Source organism: Xenia sp. Carnegie-2017, unplaced genomic scaffold, assembly GCF_021976095.1.
Source record: "Xenia sp. Carnegie-2017 unplaced genomic scaffold, XeniaSp_v1 HiC_scaffold_1, whole genome shotgun sequence".
Lineage (NCBI taxonomy): Eukaryota > Metazoa > Cnidaria > Anthozoa > Malacalcyonacea > Xeniidae > Xenia > Xenia sp. Carnegie-2017.
The window spans coordinates 9,331,015-9,354,491 of NW_025813402.1; the positions used below are offsets into that span (position 1 = coordinate 9,331,015).

Sequence of the window (23,477 nt, forward strand, 5' to 3'; positions counted from 1 at the left end):
TTATCGATCTTCACGGCTTGTAAACTAAAATTAAATAACAAAACAAATAAACAATGATCCACCTTGCAGCTTCCGAAACACGTAGTGATGTTGATTCAATATTCTTGTATCGTCGGCGTCTCGCTGTCATACTTTGTTTCTAAAAATTATTTTTACCTTTGTCTTTTGAAAAATACTTTTTGGTGTTTGTTTTTAGTGCTTGGCACACTATAGGCACACTGGTCCGCTGTCAGAAACTGTCTTGGTCAGTGGTCATGCTACATCATTACCTTTTTGGGCGCATGCGCGAAATGATGGGAATGAGTGTTAGTGAACGAAACTAGTCTATTTACAAAATACAATTATAAACACTGTTAAATCATGGATCAACGGTAAAATGTACGGCAGAAGATACGTCAACTTTTTTTGATTTTTTGCCAATATTCAAAAAAAAAATGTGTAAATATCACTTGAGGACGATGAAAGTTTCGGAAAGAGCATTTCGTGTTCGTAATAATTGTCTTGGTAAGGTGAAAGTTACACTATATTAAAGATAAGCTGTGGAAACACGACGATGCCATTCATGAATAGACGTTTGCGTTTCGACGAAACATGGCAAGGGATATCGTCAACGGTCGATGCTGTCCTGGGATTGCGAAAAGTCACGAGAAAAGATTGGAATGAAAGATTTACATATCCTTTTTTCCCCTAAACGGTCATCTGGTAGAGTTCATACTGTCCAAAGTGCAAAGTTATGCCATCAAATATTGCGTTGCATGGAGATAAAATGTTAATACACGCTACAAATGACTTGCTGCTGTATAAATTGATTGAATCAATTTGCATGAGTTGATATATGTATGTATATAAACATTTGTGTTTTTTTATTCCTGGCCTTTTCCTACAAAAAAATGTCATCATTTTATTCGTCCTCTCTTTATTTTGAATTTTTATGTTGATGTTGAAATGTGAGCAATCCTTACTTTCAACAAACTTGATAATGGTACAACATATTTTGTCAAACAATCAATCAGATTTATCCATATTTCAGTCATCGTTGATGTTTGTTTGTTTTGCTATTAAGTATTAATAGGTCAAAGAAATCAAATTCATTATGCAGTATCAATTTCAAAAAATCCATAAAAATGTTTCGTATACAATTTATGCTGTGACAAATTTCTTTGACCGTATCTTAAAGATGTGTACTCTTTGTGTGTTGCCTATCCCGAGCCTATGGTGGAAAAATTGTATGAAGAGATCAAAGCTTTGCTAAAGGCGCATGTCAACAGAATCTATTGTGTAAGTTATATGTATCAAAGCAAAGTTCTAAACAACACTAGAGGTGGTTTCATGCTGGTGTTCTTTGGGGGAGGGAGGCACTCCAGTTCGAGTTCAATGTTGGTGGCCACTTGTTGCAACACCATGTCAGACTTTTTTTCTTAAATTCTTTTACCTTTTTTATTATGATTGACTGAGGGATTTTTGAAAGTGTGCTCCATTAAGCACAAGTCAAAGAATTTTGCTAAAATTTTTTGGTACATAAATTAGTTTTTGAACACACATCCCTCCATGTACCAACGCAAGATTCATCCCTGTACCAGACTGGTATAAGGATGGAACAATATCTGTTGTTATATCCTTAGAACAAGAACAGTTTACAACTATGAACAAATATGCAGCCAGCATTGCTCATGCAACATCGCTCCATTCTCTCACAGTTTGTTGGATGATATCATATTCATAATGCATTATCCCATCTATCAACTTTAATCATCTTATCCTCACATCTGTTTTTTATACTTAATTTCTAATTCATTGAAATAGGAATTATCATCTGGCACATACTATCTTGAATTGTACCACAGTCATTGGTCCCAATATAACCGAAGTTGTGAATACTTGGATTTGCTGTTTCGGTGAGTTTTATAATCAACTTATTACATGCAGGCACTGTATTTATACTGTAACACATTGCATTCATTGTGACCAATGCATTATTTAATTTTCTGGTCAAAATTCGCTTGCCATCTTTTGACTTACTTAATTTATTTTGAACTTACCTTTCTTAATTTCCTAGTGTCTGGATTTGTGCAGGTTTCAATGTCATAATGAACTATTAATTTTAAAGTGTATAGTGTGAACTCATGAGTATCATTAGGTGTTTGTGGTCGTAGATTGTGCAGGTTTGTGCAGTCCAAAGAATGAATGTTGGTGTTGGTACTGGTTTTGGTGTTGATGTTGGTTTTGGTACTGGTGTTGTTGATGTTGGTTTTGGTACTGGTGTTGGCATTGGTGTTGGTGTTGATGATGGTGATGGTGTTGGTGATGGTGGTGGTGTTGACGGATGTTTTGACAAACCTAGTGGTAGTCATCGCTAAATGTCAGCGTCACCGTATTTGTTGCCTTGTTGGTATCTACGCCATAGTATTGTGTATGGAGGAAATATATGTCTATGTTATTATCTTTTTTGTATTGTTGTTGTGGATTAGTTAAAAGTGATATTATCATCATTTTTTTTGTTTCTTTGAGGCTGCGAATTGTTGTGATCGTCTTAGCGGGTTTTGTTGCACAGGGGTGTGTAAGAAAACTGTTTCTCTTTGAAATCACCCATAATTTAGAACTCGCATAATTCAGAATTAAGTGATCCCTTAGAAGGCGTAAACGCAGTTGAATTGAGGTATTGCAGTCTGCTGTAGCCTCAATACACATGCGTATTATTGTATTCAGTTGGGTTTATGGCTGTTTTGGGATCAACTGCTACTGAATCATGCAAATTCTTACTATTGGGCAATTTCAGAGGGAAGCAGTTTTATGTTGGTACTCCAATTTTCTTACGAGTCCCAGTCAATTTTATATCCTGTCGGTGGTGTTCGAAATTGACTGGTTTTGTCTTATGTCTTTGTGGCTTGTATTCGGTGAGTCGTATGTTTGAGTCCCATGCGAGTCTCGTCGATATTGTAGACGTGGCAGTTAGAGAAGTTTTAATTTGTAAACTGCATCCTTCCGCTCGTCTGGTCTCTATCTTTGACGTTCGTCAGTGCTTGTTTTCGTAAGGTGACTCTGAAGATGATTACCTCCAAGTTTATCGAAACGTCGTGCAACACCATCACCAACAGTCCTTTTCCCACCACCAGCAGTTTGTTAGTATCATCTAGGAGCAGTGACCGGCGCTTACTTTGAGGCTTTCACCCGTACAGACAAATATTCCATGCACTGATTCATCTGCATGCAACTTGTGTCGATGTTTTAATTGTGCATGCAAAGGCCACAATTTTCTTCGCTGTGCTGTTTTTATATAGAAAGGATGATTTTGTAGGATGGAGGGGTGCACTTGTTTGGATTAGATTTTCATGTCTACTTTATGGATATCGCCGTGCCAAATCAGCACTTACTTTGTTGGATTCTGTTACCTAGGCCGATATTTTGACTCGTGTCTAAAAAAACACAAATCACCATTGCTTTTGCTGAATTGCTTGGTGTGCTAATATTGTGTAGAGAAATTGCCACCCCTCCTGCAACCTTCTATCCAAAGATAGGAGAAGTGCGCTACCCTCTGCCACTCATCCCCCCGTAAATCCACCCCTGAATAAATCAAGAACGGACGCTGCTCTGTGTAAATTGTTTGATTCCTAGAATGTTATGTTGTAACTCGTGATTTTTTTGTCAATGTTTCACAGCAATGCTCATCAATCCCTCTTCATGTTTTTTTATATAGCCACCTGAATATACACATCAAAAAGGGAGAAGGAAATGGCAATGATATGACAACTTATTCCAGTGTTCTGTCCGATAACGAATGCAAGATTGAAGTGGGCCAGGTACGTATGCATTTACGGCATTTTGTTCATTTTTCTATGCGCTGTATCTACTTCAGCACGCTATTAATAATTGACCATAAGTTTTACATTACTGATTTATGTGTTTGAAAAACAAAAAATCGGTCGATATTTTGCGGAAACTTTTGTTAACAAACAACCAATCTTTCTTTTGATTATCGTCTGCAGTCAAGTCCGTGGGTCAGCGGCTGCTACGTACCCTTAAAGAAAGAACCTCTGCTGACGTCAGCATTTGCTGGACACTTTGATGGCGTGATAAGCGTGTATCCGATATTTTTACCTCGTGTCTTGCCACCACGCCATGCGCACAGTGGGTGAGATCGAGATCCAATCTTTGCCTACAGCAAGTTTATGAATTCTCTTCTTTTTACTGCACTGATTTTTACTGCTGCTAGCACAGCGTGCTTCCCATCATGTCAACATAATACGAAAACTCGCATTGTTGCATCTACACGTAGCCCGCAAGTTTCGGTCCACCCGTGGTTAATTTCAGTACATTACCATCAAACGATTCTTTTGTGGCTGTGGGTGCGCATGGAAATACTTAAAAAACACGACCAAACATGCGGGCTGGCCACCACCCTCCCAGGAAAACCATTCGGAGTATCAAATACTAAGTGATGTGATGTATTATATCATACATCAATTGACGGAAACTTATAGAAGATTAGCTTACACGGCTTCATTACCAGAACGTGCGGATCATCAACGTGATTTCTTTTGAGGTTGCTATTCTCTTGAGTTTCGCGAGCTTCTTTGCTTATCTGTGTGAGATCTGGACATCGTGCAACCATTTACTTTTTCGCTAATTTTCATACAAAGAAATACAAATGGAAATTATTGCTGAAAAAGAAAGAGCTATGGTTTCTTTGCAAGCTTGTCCGATGTCTTTGGCGCTCAGCAGAGGTTCTCACATGATCGCCATTGTGGCTACCTAAGCTACTATAGTGGGGATATGTGCATTAATCTGCCATATGGCTGTTGCAAGTTTGGCGGAAAAAAATTTAACATGTAATACTTTTTCGCTGAAATGTCCTAACTAGAAATTACTGCAACCAACGAAAAGGATTTATAGGCTGCGTTCTATAGTAAATGTCTGAATATAAGTCTCGAGAGTTGCTGCACTCTGTTACCATGTTGCACTTAAAATCTCACCGGAATATTTCTTGAAAATTCAAGACTAACTGACTCAAATTCGAGTGGATCATTTACGTTTGCAGCTAGCCTTACGAATTTGGAAGGAGATTGTTATTCAACGGATAAAAGAAAAACTAATTCCGGAAATTTTGGCTGAAGTGAAAAGGTATTTTGCAAAGTTTTTTTCCCATAGTTTTCTACGACAATACTTCATATATGATACTTCTAAGCCCTGGTCTTGTATAAGCTTGTAAGGGGGGTTGCTATATAAGGGGGGGCTTATACGCGTGTGAGGTTTTTCGTGGAATGAGTTGAGTGTTACGATGGTGATATATTTATTCAGGAGAGGGCTCACACGGGGGGGAGGGGCTTCTAGGTGGAGGTTTACACTATTCTACTATTACGCGAATGAGTCTATTAAGCTATTTTCTTCGACGGGAGAGGCAAATCAATCATGCTTTAGTTTGATGTTTCTTTGGATGTTATAAAATATTCATACTCATGCTGATATACACAAGACTTAAGTTTCTGCGGTCACGAATAACTGCAACCATTTCCTTGTGCCTTTCCCCTTACAGACTCACAAGGAGAATTTGTCCAAGACCTTGGATGGTTGTTTAAAAAGACGGAAAGATTGCACGTTGTCAACAATGCTTTCAGTTCACTCCGCGTGCGTTAAACTTTTCTAGGATTGCTATAAACTAGAGGAAATGCGCAAGGAGGGCGATTGAATTTATTCGCGATTGCGTTAAGTTTTGTCTCGTCACAGGCTTATCTATATAATATTATCTGCTTTATTATTAGTTACAAAATCAACCTGAATCCATCCCTGATTTAATCGCTTCTCCTGTCAAAGAAATAGCTCAACATTCTCATTCGCGTAACAATAGAATACAGTAAACTCCCCCCCCTATATTGTAATAAATACATCGTACAAAATTGACGATGTTCTACAATGGCGTTTGAACAAATAACAACTTCCTGCTGGCTGTGCAATATTTTAATATTCCCTATAAAATATTTTTTCGAAATAGGGACAGAGAGGGTGGAAATGCACAACGAGACGTAATTCAAGGAGCTATCGAGTCTTTGGGTAAGTTGTTGGATTGCTGTTGTGTGAATTATTTTTCATATGTGAAAGTTCTGTGTAAAAAGAGCTGTGACATTGCGTCACATCTTTTTCTCCGCAAGTAAGCCCTGTGTTAGGCAAACTGCCATCAAAAACTGACGAGTAAATTGTGCTCCTTCTACAATTAGACCGCTAGGCATCAAGGGTATTGGGTTATGAAGTATTGATACATGTACTAATTGTCTTCACTTTTCTCATCCGAATATCTTGATTGCGAGATTGTTAACATGAATGATGGTTTGTGGAGAGTACAGCTGATAAGCGAAATAGATGAATTTCCAACGTTGTCTTCATTAACAGAATAACAATTCACGTTTTCTAATCATTCCCTCTGACATCTTATCTTGTCGAACGTATCTTTTACGAAGATTTAGCTAAGTTTATGGATGTTGATGGTCTGGGGTAATGAAATCCCGGAAAGACGTCTAATTGATAACGTTTTCTCTTAGTTGCTGAAATTCGTTTTTTTAGTTATAGTACAGCAATATTTTGAACGTGGAAAACTAGAGGTATTTATCATTTCATGACAATTACATACCTTCAAATATATTGTAGCAAATTTATTGTTTATCTCTTGAGAATGTGGATGAGTTGGCAAGGTAGCAAAGCCAGGAATATTTTTCACTCGTGCTACATGTATATTCATTTGATTTTATAAATGATTTTTATTGAGCTTTCGACTCGGTGCTTCGAGCCTTCTTCAGAATAAGGAAGTTATCTATTTACAGTTGTTTTTAGCTTATAGACGTTTAGAGCGTCTAATTGGATTAGCGGGTGTGAAATGTGTTGCCATGTGTTTTGGTGTATTGTGAATGTAATTGGTGTTAATGTTATTGGAGTGTGTTGTTGTGGTCTTGGTGTTGTTTGTAGTTTTTATGTCCTTTTTCTTTAGTTGTGAGTATATGATGGGTATGTCGATATGTCTGTTTATTGTGTCGTTGTCTTTACTTTACCAAGCCTCTTTTGATTCGCGTGCGTGTTTAGTCTGTGCGCGTCCGAGTACTTCAGTTTCTGTCCAGTCGAATGTGTGATTAGAAAGGCCTTTTCATCTGCCATTGAGTGTGGTTTATTTTTAGTGAAAAATAAAGTTGGACAAATCTCAAAAGTTTCGACTGTGTAAACTTACTACAAACTGCTATATCAACTTATCTTTTAACGTTCGTGGTCACGTCAAACATTTTGTAAATTTAATGGACGTGCGAAAACATGCAAAACATTTTTCGTTTCTTAAATAACATTCCTCGTTTACCGATCAAAAATATATTGTAGAAAACATTGCTCGACTCTGATTGGTTTCCCGCTTTGTCGTTAAGAAGTAACATTTTAAGAAATAATTCTATACTGCGTTTGGCTGGTTTTTGTTTATTTTGCAAACAGCATTGCATCTGTTTCGAAAGAAGTTTTAATAAGAATGGAAATTTCTCTTACAATTTATTTCGCCAGTTGTTGTATGTCGTCTTTTTCATGGCCGTCATAATGAAGATATGACGATAAATGTGCGATCAATATAAATGTGATAAATATCACATTCATATTGATGTGATATTCAGTTTCATGTTTGCACCAGTTTCCTCCAGTGTACTCTTTCAGAAATTTAATTAGTACGTGCTCATAGAAGTGTTCGAGGTTGTGTGATGAATGCGTACATTTGCGTACAGTAGGGAGAGAGGGCTGCTAAACTGCCCTTTCGTGCAATTGACATTTTAGAATCTAATTTTGGTTAACTTTATCTAAGCGCAGCATCAATTGAACGTTTGTTTCAACTTTAAAAACTATCTTATGCCTGAGATCAAAGACTGCAAGATAAGCTATGTAATTTGAAGTACGAAGGAAAAATTTGTGTGCGTATCAAATGGGCGACCCCGTGCATACTTGAGAAAATTTTCTTCCCAAAGTATTTGAAAACATACTTGTTACCTCATAATCATGATGCAATTGTATGTGTCTCTAACTGCTTTGATCTTGTTTAGCTTTACGAAGGTGAATTTGAGAAAAAACTCTTGGTTGAAACAACAGAGTTCTACAAGACCGTGTCTTCCAATCTCGTGTCAGAACTCACGTGCTCAGCTTATTTAGTCAAGGTTTAACCAATATGTAATCTATATACGTATGTATGATAATGCTTGCCATTAAAAGAGTTTCGACAGATATCATTTTTGATTTCATGTACATAAGCTAATAGTATACGACTTATAGTAATATGTTAGATCATGATGCATTAGTGTCAGAGATATACTTATGTGTACAAATAGGTCCATCGATATGACTAAATATCCAGATACAGGTACTTGCTATGAACACATTAGTACATGTTTTTACTGTGTCATATTCACCACTGACTGCAAATGGATTTCATTAAAAAGCTTTCACGAACTTTAAATCCCCGTAAATAGTGGAAATTAGATGAGAATTTGTTTATTTTCACTTACGTACGATGCATACTTTCTCTACGAAAGGGAGTGTTTGCCGTTTAGTATTCATCATGTATCTGAATTGGATTCTCGCCTGGCAAATGTGTCGCAACCAAATTTGAGTCATTTTATTTTGATTGCATTTCCTCTTCAGGCAGATAGTCTTCTTCGCGATGAGAAAGTGCGAACCTCGCAGCTTTTCCATCACTCTTCGACGGAGAAGGTTAACAAGGAATGCGAAAGACAGTTGGTGGAAAGTCACGTGGCTTTACTCGAGTCAGAATGCAGGCAGATGATCAAAGAGGAAAACCTCGAAGGTTTGAACAGTTCTGCTTATCTCGTGGTATCTTACACCAATCATTTTGATCGATCGTCATCTCAGTATTTGCAGATAGAATGAACTTTTTCAAAGTAAAACGAAAATTCTGCTATTTTAATTACATTTTCATTCAAGAGAACTCTTAAAATGACAGTGGACTTTTAAAACAATTTATTCATATTCCTTTCTATCAACGAGGTTTTGAAGTTTTTGCAACTAAGTTTAGTGGTTGAGTAAATCGTCAGTGGCTGTTTAAATCGTCAGTGGTTGTGTAAATCGTCAGTGTTTGTGTAAATCTTCAGTGTTTGTGTAAATCGTCAGTGGTTGTGTAAATCGTCAGTGGTTGTGTAAATCGTCGGGGGGGTTGAGTAAATCATCAGTGGTTGAGTAAATCGTCAGTGGCTGTTTAAATCGTCAGTGGCTCTGTAAATCGTCAGTGGCTCTGTAAAACGTCAGTGGCTGTGTAAATCGTCAGTGACTGTGTAAATCGTCGGTGGTTGAGTAAATCGTCAGTGGTTGTGTAAATCGTCAGTGGCTCTGTAAAACGTCAGTGGCTCTGTAAATCGTCAGTGGTTGAGTAATTCGTCAGTGGCTCTGTAAATCGTCAGTGGTTGTGTAAATCGTGAGTGGTTGTGTAAATCGTCGGTGGCCAGGTAAATCGTCAGTGGTTGTGTAAATCGTCAGTGGCTGTGTAAATCGTCAGTGGTTGAGTAAATCGTCAGTGGTTGTGTAAATCGGACGTCCCAAAACTTCAATGTCTTTAGAATTGAAAGAGATACGCCTGAACTGTTTGAGAAAGTCCACTGTCTTCTAAACACGTTTTAAGAGCTCTTTTTATTGAAAATGTACTTGAAATGAGCAAAATTCTCGTTTTACTGGCCCATCGGGTTACCGTAAGCACAAAGTAAATCACAACATCAGAAAACGCCATTGTCCATCTTCTTTAGATCTTTCACGCATGTACTCTCTTATGAAGTTGAGTGTGCTTGGGTTGCGCGCAATGGTTCAATTGCTGGAAGAACATATCGAAAAAAAAGGTTAACAATAAATTATGTTCTCTGTTGCGAACATTAGGGGTGGGAGAGCTCTATGGATGTCGACACCCTTATCGTTTGGGAATTATAAATAAGAAGTCGGTCCTTATACTGATGAAGAACGAAAAAATTCGCTCCTGCTAAAATTGTTGGCTTTTTCTATTAAATTTGGACACATAAAAAGTCCGTTCCTTGTTCCAGGAATGTAGACCCTCCCACCCTCCCCAATTTTTTGGTTTGTGCGCTCCTGACTATTGGTATTTGACAGTTGATACTTTAGATATCACATCGCGTGTCGATACTCTAATCACTCATGTTGCCTGTTTAACTTGCTATCACTTGGACTTTTACGATCTGCATTGTATTGAAAATGAGATGGAGAAAGTTAGAAAAAAAACATCCGAAGCGCATATTTCCGACGTTGAAAGCTAGGGCGTAGCATTCCTGCGAATTTTATAATGCTGTATAATTTTTTCTGTGTTTTGTCTCTGTAAAAACTGTAGATTTCTATCAAGAAATGATTAATGCTAATTTTCTGAAATGTTTTACGTAGCAGCACAAAGAAGTAGCCATTGCTTGAAGCACTGTGACCTAATCTTCTGTTCACCTCAATTGATAATCGCAAAAGAATCCTGTGAAAGAGTATAGAGTAGTTATACTCTGAAAAATATTATTATAGACGAGTTTCCTAAAGTTTCCCATGCAACAAGTTTCGTATTTTTATGTCTTAGTACCATTTATTCTATCCATGCTTTATCCATTCATTTCTATTTCTACAGGACTTGAGGCGATTTGCTGTATCGACAAGGAAAAAGTACGATTTTTTTTTATTGAGTGTTAAAACGTTAAGTTATTTTTTGCCAGGCTGTTAGTGAGTAAAGATCCGTGCTGTAATTCACCATATTTTTTCTTTTTTAACACCTTCATTCGTCCAATCCATTAACTTGTTCATTGCTGATTTTTCTTTTTTGAAGTTTTTTCTCGACACATTAGTTTGTGGAATTGTGCTTATTTTTTTAATTTCAAATCATTAGTTTATATTAAAAAGGCGTCCTTGCCGCGTCCTGCATCATTTTGCTGCATGCAAATTCTACTTTTTCCGGTGTTTTCGTTGAGTTCAAGCATGCAGTATAGCATTCTTCGCTGCAAGATTATTCAAAACATCACGCCGATTTATCACTTATGAGAGATGACCATGAATGATCGTTATCATAACCAGCTCAATTGCTTCGTGTATGTAAAACATTCTGCATGTGTTGAATCCTTTTTCTGTTGCATTTCAGACACCTGCTAACTTTGTTCGTGCGTTACTTCAAGTACATCGAAAGTATCTCGATTTGATAAATACCACATTCAGCGGAGAAAAAGCCTTTTTGATGGCGTTCAATAAGGTAGGCAATGGCCATAATAAAGTTTGGCCATTGGTCATATTTGTTTCCAACTTTTCATTCACCGATAAATTGCCCATCCTACTTGTTGAAGGAAAGTGCAGTGTGATTAATCTCCAGTTTGCAAATATATTTGTCTTAATTTGTTTCGCCAATTTTCAGAGGGCTGTTTAAGCTTTTTAGCAAGAACTGAACGGGCTGCTGTCTATATTTACTGCTTTTATGTTCCCGAGTACTCGTTAGCTGTGTTTTGTTTTTTTCCGTCTTTTTGAGTACGTTTCAAATATTTCTAACATTAAATTCAAAAACTATATAGCACAATACAAAAAAGTTATCAAGCCGAGGCCTGATCATTCCTCAAAGCATTGTAAAACCGAACTCAACAATTTTTCTTTATTTTTTCCGAAAATTTGGAGAGTATCCAAAATAAGTTTTGGTTTCCTCACATTAAATGCTTGTTCACATTTTTCATATTGCACACTTGACGTTGAAATGTATTGTTGCCAGGCATTCTATGTTGTCGTTAACAGCGATAAATCCGGGCAGAAAAGTTCACAGTCAGCAGAACTGGTAAGTTCAGAATGTAAGTTGCCGTCGAGGCATCGAAATACGAATAGGTTACTCTTCCATCTGAGCGATAACTCAGCATTTTGAACGATTTTTACCAGTTAGCACGATTTGCCGATTCCATCTTGAAGAAAAACCAACGAAATATGAGCGAGAACGAACAAGAAGAAAATATGGCTGACATCGTATGTTAATTGTGTTTCAATAAACTATAGAGTCAGTGGAAAGCAAATTCCTTCTGATATAATGTTGATCAATATGTACTTTGAGCAGGGTTGCCTTGAGCGGGGTGGGGGACAGTAAGGGGTAATTTTCTCTGGGCTCCTGTCTTCCAAGGACCCCAATAGCTAGATAAGAACAACAATATATAGTTTTGGAAATTAGTGCAAATATAATAAGAGTTAACAAGTACATTTCTAAGTATTCCATATTAAGTATGATAATATTGTCTTATCACCATATTATATTATCACCATATTGTATTGTCTTATCGTCTATCACCATAGTGCAATGGTGACTCCTGCACTTAGGACACAGGATGTACGGTCGGTTACACATTGTATCAAAGTGTATAACAATGTGCCCTCCCAGTTATCACCATAGAGCAGTGACATATATATATATTCCTGTGTAAAATACAGTACGATTTTTTTCTATAGATACTCCTTTTTAAATACCTCGATAATAAAGATATTTTTCAAAAGGTGGGTCCACCAAACTTCTTCATCTGGTTCGAACGTACCTAATCATATAAGAGCTTGCGCTTTTGGTACGTGCTTATCTCTGGATAAGTGTATTAACCAACATCAAAACATTGTGGTCGTAGGACTTTGTGGCATGACGCTCCAGCTATTTCTCCCTGGAGATTGTTTATATTTCATGCATTCGTTGCACTGTTAACGGTAGATTTTTTTATAACACGCGTGTTTCAGTTTTATTCGAAAATGTTGGCGAAGCGTCTCATTCACAACACGTCTATCTCAATGGACGCCGAAGAAAACATGATCAACCGACTGAAGGTGAGTGATTCAACGAACCTCGTTTTATTTTTGCGGTGGTTTATGCAGGGATGGATTCTAAGGATGATTTTGTTAGCGCGGTGCTCTAGTTTTAAATTTTAATGTGGTTTTGTACTTTGCGGGTGCGGCGGCGGCATTTTTGGTTGAATTCTTGTGTTAAATTTTTACCACATACAATTATCGAGGGTTTTTTTTTCGAAGTTTTATACACAAATCAAAATTGCTTTTTCTTTATTGATTAGTGTATTGATATTTGGCAAGAAAAAGTAAGACTCCTTCTGTCCTCTAGGTGGGGTGTGTACCCTTCCCCAGTCCCCCCAGTAACTCCCCCCCTTGACTCACGGCAATAAGCAAGTCATCGTTTCCCTCAAAACGTTTTTTGGTTTTAACCATTACTCCGAATGTATAACTGGAAGGCTACATTAGAGAGTATGTAGCTTTCCAGTCGATAGTTTAATCTGTTTTTGTACATGGTAAATGCACTTTTTCATTTTCGAATTTATTATTTCAATCGCGCTGCCTTTTAAACGATTCATTTCGATCAATACGCTGACTGTGCATTTTGTTCCAAGAGTGGGCCTTTCATCTCTAGAGCGGATACAGGATTTTTTTCAGGATCGGGGTAATCATTTGGATGTGTTGAAATACCTTATTTACAAGCTATTTAAATATCCGAGCTTATGGATGGGTGCGTACCTTTTGCCCCATACCTCTGCATTCCACAACAGGGGATATATTTTACTGTACGAATTTTAACCATGCCAATATAGGCAATCTGGTATATGAATCGTCCTCCCCTTTCAACCATTATATCAGTTAGCTCATATTCATGGAACTATTTATTATATTTGAATTTTGTCCTTTTTCTTTTCGTAATCTTATCTCGATTTTATACCGTGTGAATATGTGTCCATAAGTTGTAGTTGGCCTGTCTTGTTTTGGTCTTACATTCCTCGCTAAAGTAGCTACATGTAGTCAGTTGAGTATGTCGACTTCCACTTTTCGCAGCATACCTGTGGTTACGAGTACACAAACAATCTACATCGCATGTTTACGGACATGAGTTTGAGCGAGGATTTAAACAAAAGCTTTTATGAAGACCTGGCTAGAAAAAACAGTTCGCTGGATATCACCGCTTCCTATCTTATATTGCAGGTAATTTGTTCTACGTGTTGTCGCTACTACCCGGCCGTTAATCGATACCTGCCGATTATTTTAAAAAGCATCATGGGAAAAATCGCAAAATGGCCGACAAACAAGATGTATTAATTGTACAAAGAGTTTTATTCGGTTTCCTTTTTTTTTTACAATATACACTATGGTGGATTAAATTCGTACTCAACCTTGCAGTCGAAGTTTAGTTTCAGCTGAAAATTATGACGTAAAATGAGGATATTGCAGCTTAATGTGAAGCTGGTATGCCGCGTTATTCAATATATAAATGCTTCCACATTAACTAAAGAAATGCTTCCACAAATATACATTTACACATGGCGGGCTATAATCCCAGTAAATTGTAAATAACATCATTCTTTTCGGCCAATCAGAGGAAAGCAGGTTATCGTGCTAGCACGACTCAAGACCAGTGTTTATTATGACTTCCTTAAATTTAGTCGTATGTGACAAAAGATTTGCGATGTGCGGCAAGATTGACACGCTTTATGCTCTGTATTTCATCTTGCAGACGATACCTGTGGTTTGAAAAAGTCTTCAGCAGATTATTTGACGATTAGCAAGACGTAATTTTTCGATTACCGATTATTTAAAAAATGGTCGATTAATCGATCGTATCGGCTCATCCCATCGTATCGGCTCATCCCATCGAACCAATTTTTTTTTGAAATTAAAAGATTCGTCGCTTTTTTTATACAATTATCAGTACCAACAATTCTTAGGTTTTCTCTGATGGTGTTTCGTCATACCGCACGATCTCGTTCATTAACCAATCACAAATTTTCTTCTATCCCATTCATTTTCTAAAGGATGTTGATATTTTTTTCTAGTCAGGTGCTTGGCCACTTGCTGTTAACACAGTTTCGTCGTTGACAATACCTCAAGAATTCGTCGACCCGATTACTTGGGTACGTCATGTTATGTTTTATCAGATAGATAGCATTTGGTGTCGGTATCGGTAATGTCCTGGAGATCAAATCAGGAGCTATCTCCACCGCACAATTTGTTCATGAAACGTTCACTAAGCGTTCGCAACACGTTCGTGATACATTCATAACACGCTCATTACGTGTTCACGATACGTTCACAACACGTTCACGAGACGTTCACCGCCATGCTATTCGTAGAAACCGGGCTTTAGGTTACGATGCCGTGTTTCTGTTTGATTTCACGCTGCCAATATAATGTGGCCTTCGTTGTATTTATAACTATGTGCTTCCTTTATCACAGTTTGAACAGTTTTACGGTAAACGATTTCAAGGAAGGAAGTTAACCTGGCTTCATCATCTTTCCAACGGTATGGAATTCATATTTGTGTGCACATCACAAAAAAAGCAACTTTGTCTTCATAGTGTGCAGGCATCGCGACTTGGATTGAACGATTTGCTTGCTCTGTTTAGGGTCTATCGTAACGCTCTCCTTCACTTGGGTAGTCCGACTTAAAATATTTTTAATAATTTTGCACGATATTCACTTCCGCGCACATATCCGCTCGAATGTGCGTCTTGCCCTGAAAATCGTTGTTTATGATAGCTACGAACTTCCTAGTTTCTATTCACCCGATCAGTAGGCTCCGTTTTAGTTACAGATGCTTGTGCAGTGTATATGTTGTTGATCGCGAAATCGTTTTATTGAGTGCTCAAGAGTGGTGCAGATATTTAACTGCATAAAATAGCTAACATAATTAACTTTTTTCACGTTCAGAGTTCAGACATTGCACGGCATGCTTTTTATAAATTTACTGATTGCGTGATTCTGTTTGGTCCATATAGCATTCAAACTGTATGTTTTTCATTGCCATATCATTGCAACTCTATTGAAAAGGTGGAAATTCAGGATACATGTTGTTTTCATTTTTCGCAGGTGAAGTTCGTTTGAATCATTTTCAAAGGCCATACATCGTCACCGCGTCCAGTTACCAGATGGCCGTGATGCTTTTGTTTAATCATTCGGCGAGTTTAAGTTTTGGGTAAGTAGATATACGATAGCTATAATAATGACTGCTGGCAAGAGTCCGGTTAGCTGGGATTCACTGGAACGTGAAATAATTTTGACGCTTAGAAATAAAAACGGCAATCTTTTATACTTAACGTGGAGCAAGCTAGCTGTTCTGAGCGTTTTATATTTAAAAAGTGCGAATTCATTGAAAATTGCTGATATAGATTTCTCAGATAAGAAATGTTTGATTTTTCAATTCGACAAGCCCATATTACGCTTTTCGCTGGATCCCGAGTACCTTTTCTCATATATTCAGCGCCTAAATTTGTCATAGTGGGATATCGGTTGTTCGAAGGTCGGTTTTTGCAATCACTGTTTTCCTGTCTAAGTGGCATTTCAGACCAGACCCCCGAACCAGATCTCGACCATGCAAGTACATGTGAACCGCTCGTTCGTTTCACCTGGCATTAGCAGACCTCTTTTTAGTTTCACTCTGACTTTCATGTAAATTTGTGTATAAATCTCAAATGTTGAAAAACTTTACTTTCCAAATACCCAAGTAGACAAGATCTCTGCTCTTGTTATCAAATAAATTGAAGTAATATCAGTAAATTTGTATTCAGCCCGTTTTAAATATTTTCAACCTGCTCCGAATCTCTTTCATCTCATCAGTTAGTCGGCCTCGATGGGCTCTGATCTATTATTTTATGTCCTGAATACGATCATACAAGTATTCTGAATTCAAGATAGCTAATACAGACAACTGCAATCAGTGCAATGTCTATACATCTGAAATTTTAATTTCAGCGAAATTCTTGCACAAACCGAGATTGCCGAGAAAGAGTTAGAAAGAACATTGAAGTCACTTGTAGATGTTAAACTCCTACTGTCTTTCAAGGTATGATGGACCAATTGCCATTCATATTCAAAAGTTATATCATGGCTTTCGCAACATTCAGTGTATTTTTGTGTGTGGTCCAATCGGGAAGAAATTGTATAATTTCTAGTGCTTTTGCCAATCCGAACTTCTTTCTGCAAAAAATTTGATAAAGTGGCTCGGGGAAGCGATTTTAAGCATAGTAACAATGCGCGGATTAAATTTTTCTTCGCTTGGTCACCATGTCCTTTTTTAACCTCTCTAGTTTTTTCTACTTGATGATCTAGTTTATTTATGGAAAAATAACGGCCGTTCATAAAATGAAAAGAAATTGTTATGTTGAAGGTGTAGCTACGACGCCTCAAAAAACCAACGGACTTCATTATGACGCAATACTCAGATCGGAATTTTGCCTGAATTATGGATCTTTGATGCAATGTAAAAATTTCTGTAAACGATAAAGGATAAATCTTATTAGCAAAGCTGAGTCATAATTTGTTCTATAAAGCTCGTAGCTACACGCAGGTTTCGACAATGACTTCAATATCTTCTTTCGTGATAGCTTAGAAGCATTTCAACCCTTGTTTCAAACTATTGATTTTGTCCATCGTTTATGGTACGAGACATTTTCGTCTTACATTTTCAGGACGCGGGCTCCGCAACATACACGTGCAACCCAGACTTTTCAAACAAAAGAACTAAGTTAAAAATCACCGTCCCTGTTCTACGAGAAACCACTCAGGTAAATACGGAAATATGTGTCAGCGGTTGTTTGTCCGGCAAGAAAAATACTTCCAACAGGTGTGTAGCTGCCTCGTCAATCTGTTTTAATGATTGTCATATCTTGGTAACGTTTTGTAACGAAATTTACTTGGAAAAATTAATAGGTTTACAAAGTGAGCTGAGAGCACTCTTTCGTATTAGTTTTATTGCACATGCACATTTCAACTTTGAAGTGTAGCTAAGTTTTATCATGCAGACTTTTCATGAACAACAAGAGCACTTGCTCGTTCGAAAGCGTTTCTTTGTCCTTCTTACTGTTTATACCATTCGGAATTCATAACATTTCCCGCGAGCATATTTTGTATTTTTTTCGAACGAAAACTGTTGTTTTAGCGAAGTCGAAATGCACTGCGAATTACGTGGGAACTGGTCAACAGCTATTCTTACCGATCGTTTTCTAGGAAGCTAATCGATTTCGCTCGTCAATCGATGAAGACAGAAAATTGTACATTCAGGTTTGGCTCCGTTTTCCCAAGATTATGTCTCCGCTTTCTCAAGATGATGTCTCCGTTTTTACACGATGATGACTCCGTTTTCTCACGATGAAAGAACTGTTTATATTCCTTGACAATGGCTTTGTTTGTGTCTTGTAGGCAAACGTCGTACGCGTGATGAAAGCTCGCAAAGTTCTTAAACATAACACGCTAGTCCAAGAGGTACGTTTGCTCATTTTTATATTGTGCAATCGAAGACTTGTGTCATCAAACCTGTTTCCTCGAGGAAATACTCCAAAACTGCGTGAAATGCATTGTGGTTATTTGAGAACCAATCTCGCCGCGTATTTCGTTTCGGCACGAAGAAAATTGCTCTATGGCGATTATATGATTTGTATTTGAAGCCAGAGGCCGGTAGCAAAAAGCCCAGACAACATAATCCTGTGGATTGCTGCTTTTTCGAGTCTCTTAAAAAGTTGTTTCCTTTTACTGCACAATAATGAAACTTTGATATGTTTGAATCATCGTTTTATGCCGTGGATTGCATAGTTTAAATCGTAACTTTTTTGCCTTCTAAATATCCTCGAACCTTTACGTACGGACTCCACGCTTATAATCTCTCACAAGCGGACACCTTCCGTAAGCGTTGGCCTCAAGGTTGTACGGTATGTACGGTATGTTCGAATTGACAATCGAAACAACCCTATTAAATGGATTTCGCTCTCCAGGCTTTATGCAGCTGGCCGCAGAATTTTTAAAATGATTTCTCTAAGGGAGGGGGGATTTGACAAAATGGTAGACGAACGTTTATTGTCAAATGAACTTTTTTGTGAATACGAGAAAAAATAACATAAATAAACGCGACACAAAAAGAAAGTCCCCCCCCCCACCTTTACGTAAATCGTAAGTGCTACATGAATGAATATCCATCCATACGAATAATCTGGACAGTCTTTCAACTGCTTTACAAGGATAATGTTGCGGAATAGCGAGTGGAACTGATTACATTACTTTTTGATGCTAATTTTGAAATTGGGTATTTTTCAATTCAGGAGACGATACCCCTTCTTTTAAGCACCACTGACCTCATTCTTCACATACCGGATAGCAAATTACATTAAATCTTAGTATTGCCGTATTTGATTATCTGGTATTCATTCATTTAGAATTTATGATAGTATATATATCTTCGAAGGGACTACTTTGTTTTCGTGTGTTGACTGTATTCTAGTACGGCGATGTTGTTCAACTGAAACTTATTCATTCACGACGTTTATTTACGCAGGTGATCAGTCAGTCAAAGACGAGATTCTCTCCAAGCGTATCTATGATAAAGGTAGGTGAGGAATGACTTACTGGGAAAAGCTTTATCACGGACGGAAGATCTTTTGGTCAAATAAAATGGCCGACGTGATTGAAAGCAAAACAATTCTTGCCAATGTTCGGTGATATTTGCCTGTGGCTGATTTCATATGAAGGACGGCAAGCATTGTACGACTTACATTTTTTCCCCAAATTCCAAAACTTTCATCGGTACATGTTTGTAGATGTAAATCATCCAGCTGAGTACGGGCCTGGGAAGGACTATTGGTGTTGACCTACGTTTCAACCACCTTAGCGGTAGACATCTTTTCACATCATTGGCTTTGGAAGCTTTTAAAAGTTGTGGGTGTCAGTTCCAAGCTCGATACATACCGTCACCTACAATAGATGATTTAGAAATGCAACTCTTCGATATTAGTCTGCTTAATTCGCTTTTCATTTTTGACGACCGAGTATTGTGGGTGTCCAGCAATGATTTGAACCCAATCCTCTAGATATCAAACTACCGTGTCAAGGTGAGGCCAACTTCAAAGGTGGCAAAACTCATGATGAAAAATAAGCTAAAAGAAGGTTTAAAAATCCAATCCTATCGAACATTTTAAAAATTAAACCCTGACTGTCAAATTTGCATCTGCGTACGAATTCAGGAAAAGTAGGTATTAGTCATAAATATTGTGAGTTTTGTCATCTTTCAAGATGGCGGTTTGTCTCGCTCTATGTTCTAGGTCATTGGGTTCTTGGGTTCTTAGGACTTGGGTTCTAGGTCATTTTTGTCCAGACACCCACGGCTCTTCAAGCCCCTATGTCTCCCTTTACTCAGAAGGTGGCCGATAAGGCTGTTCTTGGAAGCGTCTGTTACTCATACACCAACACCAGCAGTCACTAACCTGGACGATCCGCGTCTAAAGACATGTAACGATGCTCCCTCTAGTTCATACCATTTCTTGGGTACGAACCTCGAGTGTGAATAATGAAATATCCTTTGGCCATATGCCATGAACCCATGATGTGTACCACGTTCGTGGCTTTTAACGCGTGTATGGTTGCTTGTTTAGAAAGCGATCGAGTCTTTGATTGATAAGCAATATTTGGAACGAAAGAACGGCAGCAAGGACGAGTACACTTACTTGGCGTAGAATGGAAAGTTTAGTGCTCGCCAAGCAATTTTAATTTTATATGTTTTTTCAACATGATGAAACAGCTTCAATAAATTGTGAATTTATTATTCGACATACGTATGTTATTAAGTGGACAAATGCATCATTTTAATAAACGAGATTATTTTTGCGACCAACAAAATTTTCCGTAGTCTTTTCTGCCAATCGTTATGTTTCCCACGTATGGATGTGTGCTAAGTCTACTGTTCAACAACATGACAGAAGAACAGAAAATCACTAGCCTAATTGTAATGACAACAGAAAATAAAACTAATTGTGATGACAAAACCAACAGACCCAGGCTATGTATTGATCTCATATGATAGACCAGGGACCGACCAGACTTGCCCACTCTGCAGGTTTGCAGGCCACTTTGAAATACATCGTTCACGCATGCGTCAGTATCGCTCTCGTGTTATAGTAACCAGACCATTGGTGGTGACAATTTCGTGAACTCTACGGTTTGTTTGTTCTGTTGTGAAGAGTCGTTACCATATTTCTATTTCTTTAATTTTATTGAATTATCGTAGTCAACTTTAAAGACATGTCTCAAGGATCAGAGGTATTTGACCTGGTCTGATTTCAGTACAGAGATCGCCAGACTCCATTCGATTTCCATCGTTGCGTATAATTATAAACGCCTTAGGCCTGTTTCAAACGTCGCATTTCACATGAGCTGAATGTTAAATCAAACATCAGTGCAGCTTGAGCTTTTTGTTTGATTCCATTTTTTCTTTTACGAATGCACGTAATGGACAGAATGTTAATTTAAGGCTCAGCTGACAACATGTGATGATCAGACGATACGATGATCATGTTAACTTCTCCGAGCATGCCTTTATCACATTACTTGTGTCCTGTAATTTTTGCAATATTTGAGTCCTCCAAACCTTGTGCTCTTTATTAAAATTCTTTATGTGCTTTGCATTATTTTATAGTACTTACTCAACACTCCTATTTCCAATTTACAACATCTTTACTGTGCATGTTGTAGTAAGATTGATGATTGGGGGAACTAATATTCATTTATTTATAACATGCCGTATTAATTTCCTTTGAAATCCATTGTTTTTTACTGATTATAACATGCATGTCGATGAATATTACCCATCACTCTAATTATTGATCTTACTACTGCCCTACGTCTTTTCAATAATGCACATGACCCTGCAACAACCTAACTGATCGCAAATTTAAGGAGTTCCAGAAAGCGGCGACAGATGTGAAGAAGTTATCCCAAAAGCCCACAGATCAAGAAATGTTAGATGTGTATGCAAATTACAAGCAAGTGACTGTGGGTGACTGTAATACAGGTCATTGTGATCATCATTGCTAGACAATACTTTTGTCATAATTTGTATTTAAAGTTCAAATTAATTGATCCTCAAGATGGCAACTTTCTACATTATGTTATACACGGACTAAAATTGTAGTTGGATACTTATTTAGATGTTTCAATTTTTTAGCAAGACCGGGGTTTATGGATTTCGCTGGTAAAGCAAAGTGGGATGCATGGAATGCCTTGAAAGGTTGGATGTTACATTTTGATTAGGCATTTGATTTTTTTGTACATCTTATTATCTTCAACCTGCATTTTACCCAAAAGCTATTATATGGAAAGACAACATATTAGTGATGCCCCCATATTGATATTGGTATCGGCTCCAAAATAGAATTATCAGTATTGTTTTGCTCATAATACCGATATTTATACATTTCATTGTTATAGAAATACGATTGAAATGAACATAGTTTAACAATACTAAATAATATTACCTTCACAACTTTTAATACTACTTAAAATTTGTTAGTTCCGCTCGATATTAATTTCCATTGACAATTGTGTTTTTGAAATAAGGCTGCAGTGTAAATAACAATTTTGAATTTATATTTTGTCATCAAATGAACAGTCATTGGTGAGGCACAAAGTGGCATACTTCATGATGTTTAAGTGTCGTTAAATAGAATAAAATATCGGTATCAGCACAATAATGGCATTTTAATATCAGTTACAGTATTATAAGTGAATCATTACACAGATTCTGGCACACTGGATTGACACTGTATGAGTCTAATAAGTGCAATAAGAAAATATGTATATGTTATTCACCAGGTGGGAGGTCCGTACAGAAAAAAATATTTTTTAAGTACTGACCGACCTAAACGGTCCGCTTTTGAGACCTCGTGAAAATTTTTTCCGTACGGCCCTGCCAACCGGTAAATAATATAGTCTAGGGACATTTTGTCTCACTGAGTATGCTAATATATATATATATATTCACCTGGGGTTGCTTGATTGCCATTCCCAAGTGTGATCTTTGTGGGTCAATTTTTTCTAGGCAAAAGTGCAGCAGATGCAGAGAAAGAATACATAGCAAAAGTTGAGGAATTGAAAGGAAAATATCAATAAAAGTAAATTGTTATGACCAGATTTTATATAAGAAGTTTTCGTATAATCCAAAAATGATTCTAGACAATCTATTCACTATATTTACGTAAGACGGACTGCCAAGTGCAATTTTCTGACGAATTAAAATATGTACAAGCAATTTCCAGTACGCAATTGATTTACTATACGTAACATGGAGAATATTTATATTTCCACTTTCGACTGCGTTTGGCTGAATATCAACTAATAACAGAGAATAGCTGTAAGGTTAGAGTAAGGTAAAAATCCTTCCCCGCGTACAGAGCGTTAGTCTTTCGATTCCTAAGCAAATTTTGCTTTTTTGCTGTTCAGTTTTGCAGTTAACCAACTTGCAATATTAATCTTTAAATTGAAAGTGACTGTTCTCGCACTGGAGCCGTACGCAAACAACAATTTTGTCATTCGAACTGGAGCGTAAGTGCCAAAGTTTTCACAGTTGAAGTGCCGATGAAACGATAATTTTGCTATTTCAATGGAAGTTATATTAAACATAACTTTTAAAATGAAAATGGGCTTCCTGATATAATTTCTCCGTATCTCTTTTC

General features: G+C 37.4%; 2 protein-coding genes across 3 annotated transcripts; both read left to right on the top strand.

Annotated features, from left to right (window-relative positions):
• Positions 1-256: 256 nt before the first annotated feature.
• LOC124438350 (cullin-2-like) lies at positions 257-20,641 on the top strand. Of its 2 annotated transcripts, XM_046988419.1 has the most exons (26): positions 257-672; positions 1,176-1,278; positions 1,804-1,895; positions 3,695-3,797; positions 5,036-5,118; positions 5,987-6,045; positions 6,553-6,590; positions 8,052-8,162; positions 8,647-8,809; positions 9,759-9,848; positions 10,625-10,659; positions 11,129-11,236; positions 11,741-11,803; positions 11,902-11,985; positions 12,460-12,504; positions 12,733-12,819; positions 13,828-13,974; positions 14,823-14,900; positions 15,223-15,289; positions 15,856-15,961; positions 16,738-16,828; positions 17,454-17,549; positions 17,992-18,045; positions 18,184-18,246; positions 19,310-19,360; positions 20,403-20,641. In XM_046988419.1, the coding sequence occupies exons 1-26, from the start codon at positions 554-556 to the stop codon at positions 20,481-20,483; spliced, it is 2,217 nt and encodes a 738-aa protein (XP_046844375.1). In that variant the 5' UTR covers positions 257-553; the 3' UTR covers positions 20,484-20,641. The 2 variants fall into 2 exon arrangements, with proteins under 2 accessions (XP_046844375.1, XP_046844381.1); XM_046988425.1 differs by lacking the exon at positions 9,759-9,848.
• Positions 20,642-20,907: 266 nt separating this feature from the next.
• LOC124437755 (acyl-CoA-binding protein-like) lies at positions 20,908-23,053 on the top strand. Its single transcript, XM_046987688.1, has 4 exons — positions 20,908-21,066; positions 21,703-21,817; positions 21,971-22,033; positions 22,844-23,053. The coding sequence occupies exons 1-4, from the start codon at positions 21,049-21,051 to the stop codon at positions 22,912-22,914; spliced, it is 267 nt and encodes an 88-aa protein (XP_046843644.1). The 5' UTR covers positions 20,908-21,048; the 3' UTR covers positions 22,915-23,053.
• The last annotated feature ends 424 nt before the right edge of the window (positions 23,054-23,477 follow it).

Bases quoted from the DNA above. Each gene is read 5' to 3' on its own strand.
- LOC124438350 (XM_046988419.1), top strand. From the start codon at position 554: ATGCCATTCATGAATAGACGTTTGCGTTTCGACGAAACATGGCAAGGG. The intron at 1,896-3,694 runs GTGAGTTTTATA...TTTTTTATATAG, and splicing joins TACTTGGATTTGCTGTTTCG to CCACCTGAATATACACATCA. The intron at 16,829-17,453 runs GTATGATGGACC...TTACATTTTCAG, and splicing joins AACTCCTACTGTCTTTCAAG to GACGCGGGCTCCGCAACATA.
- LOC124437755 (XM_046987688.1), top strand. The intron at 21,818-21,970 runs GTCATTGTGATC...TCAATTTTTTAG, and splicing joins TGTGGGTGACTGTAATACAG to CAAGACCGGGGTTTATGGAT. The intron at 22,034-22,843 runs GTTGGATGTTAC...AATTTTTTCTAG, and splicing joins TGCATGGAATGCCTTGAAAG to GCAAAAGTGCAGCAGATGCA.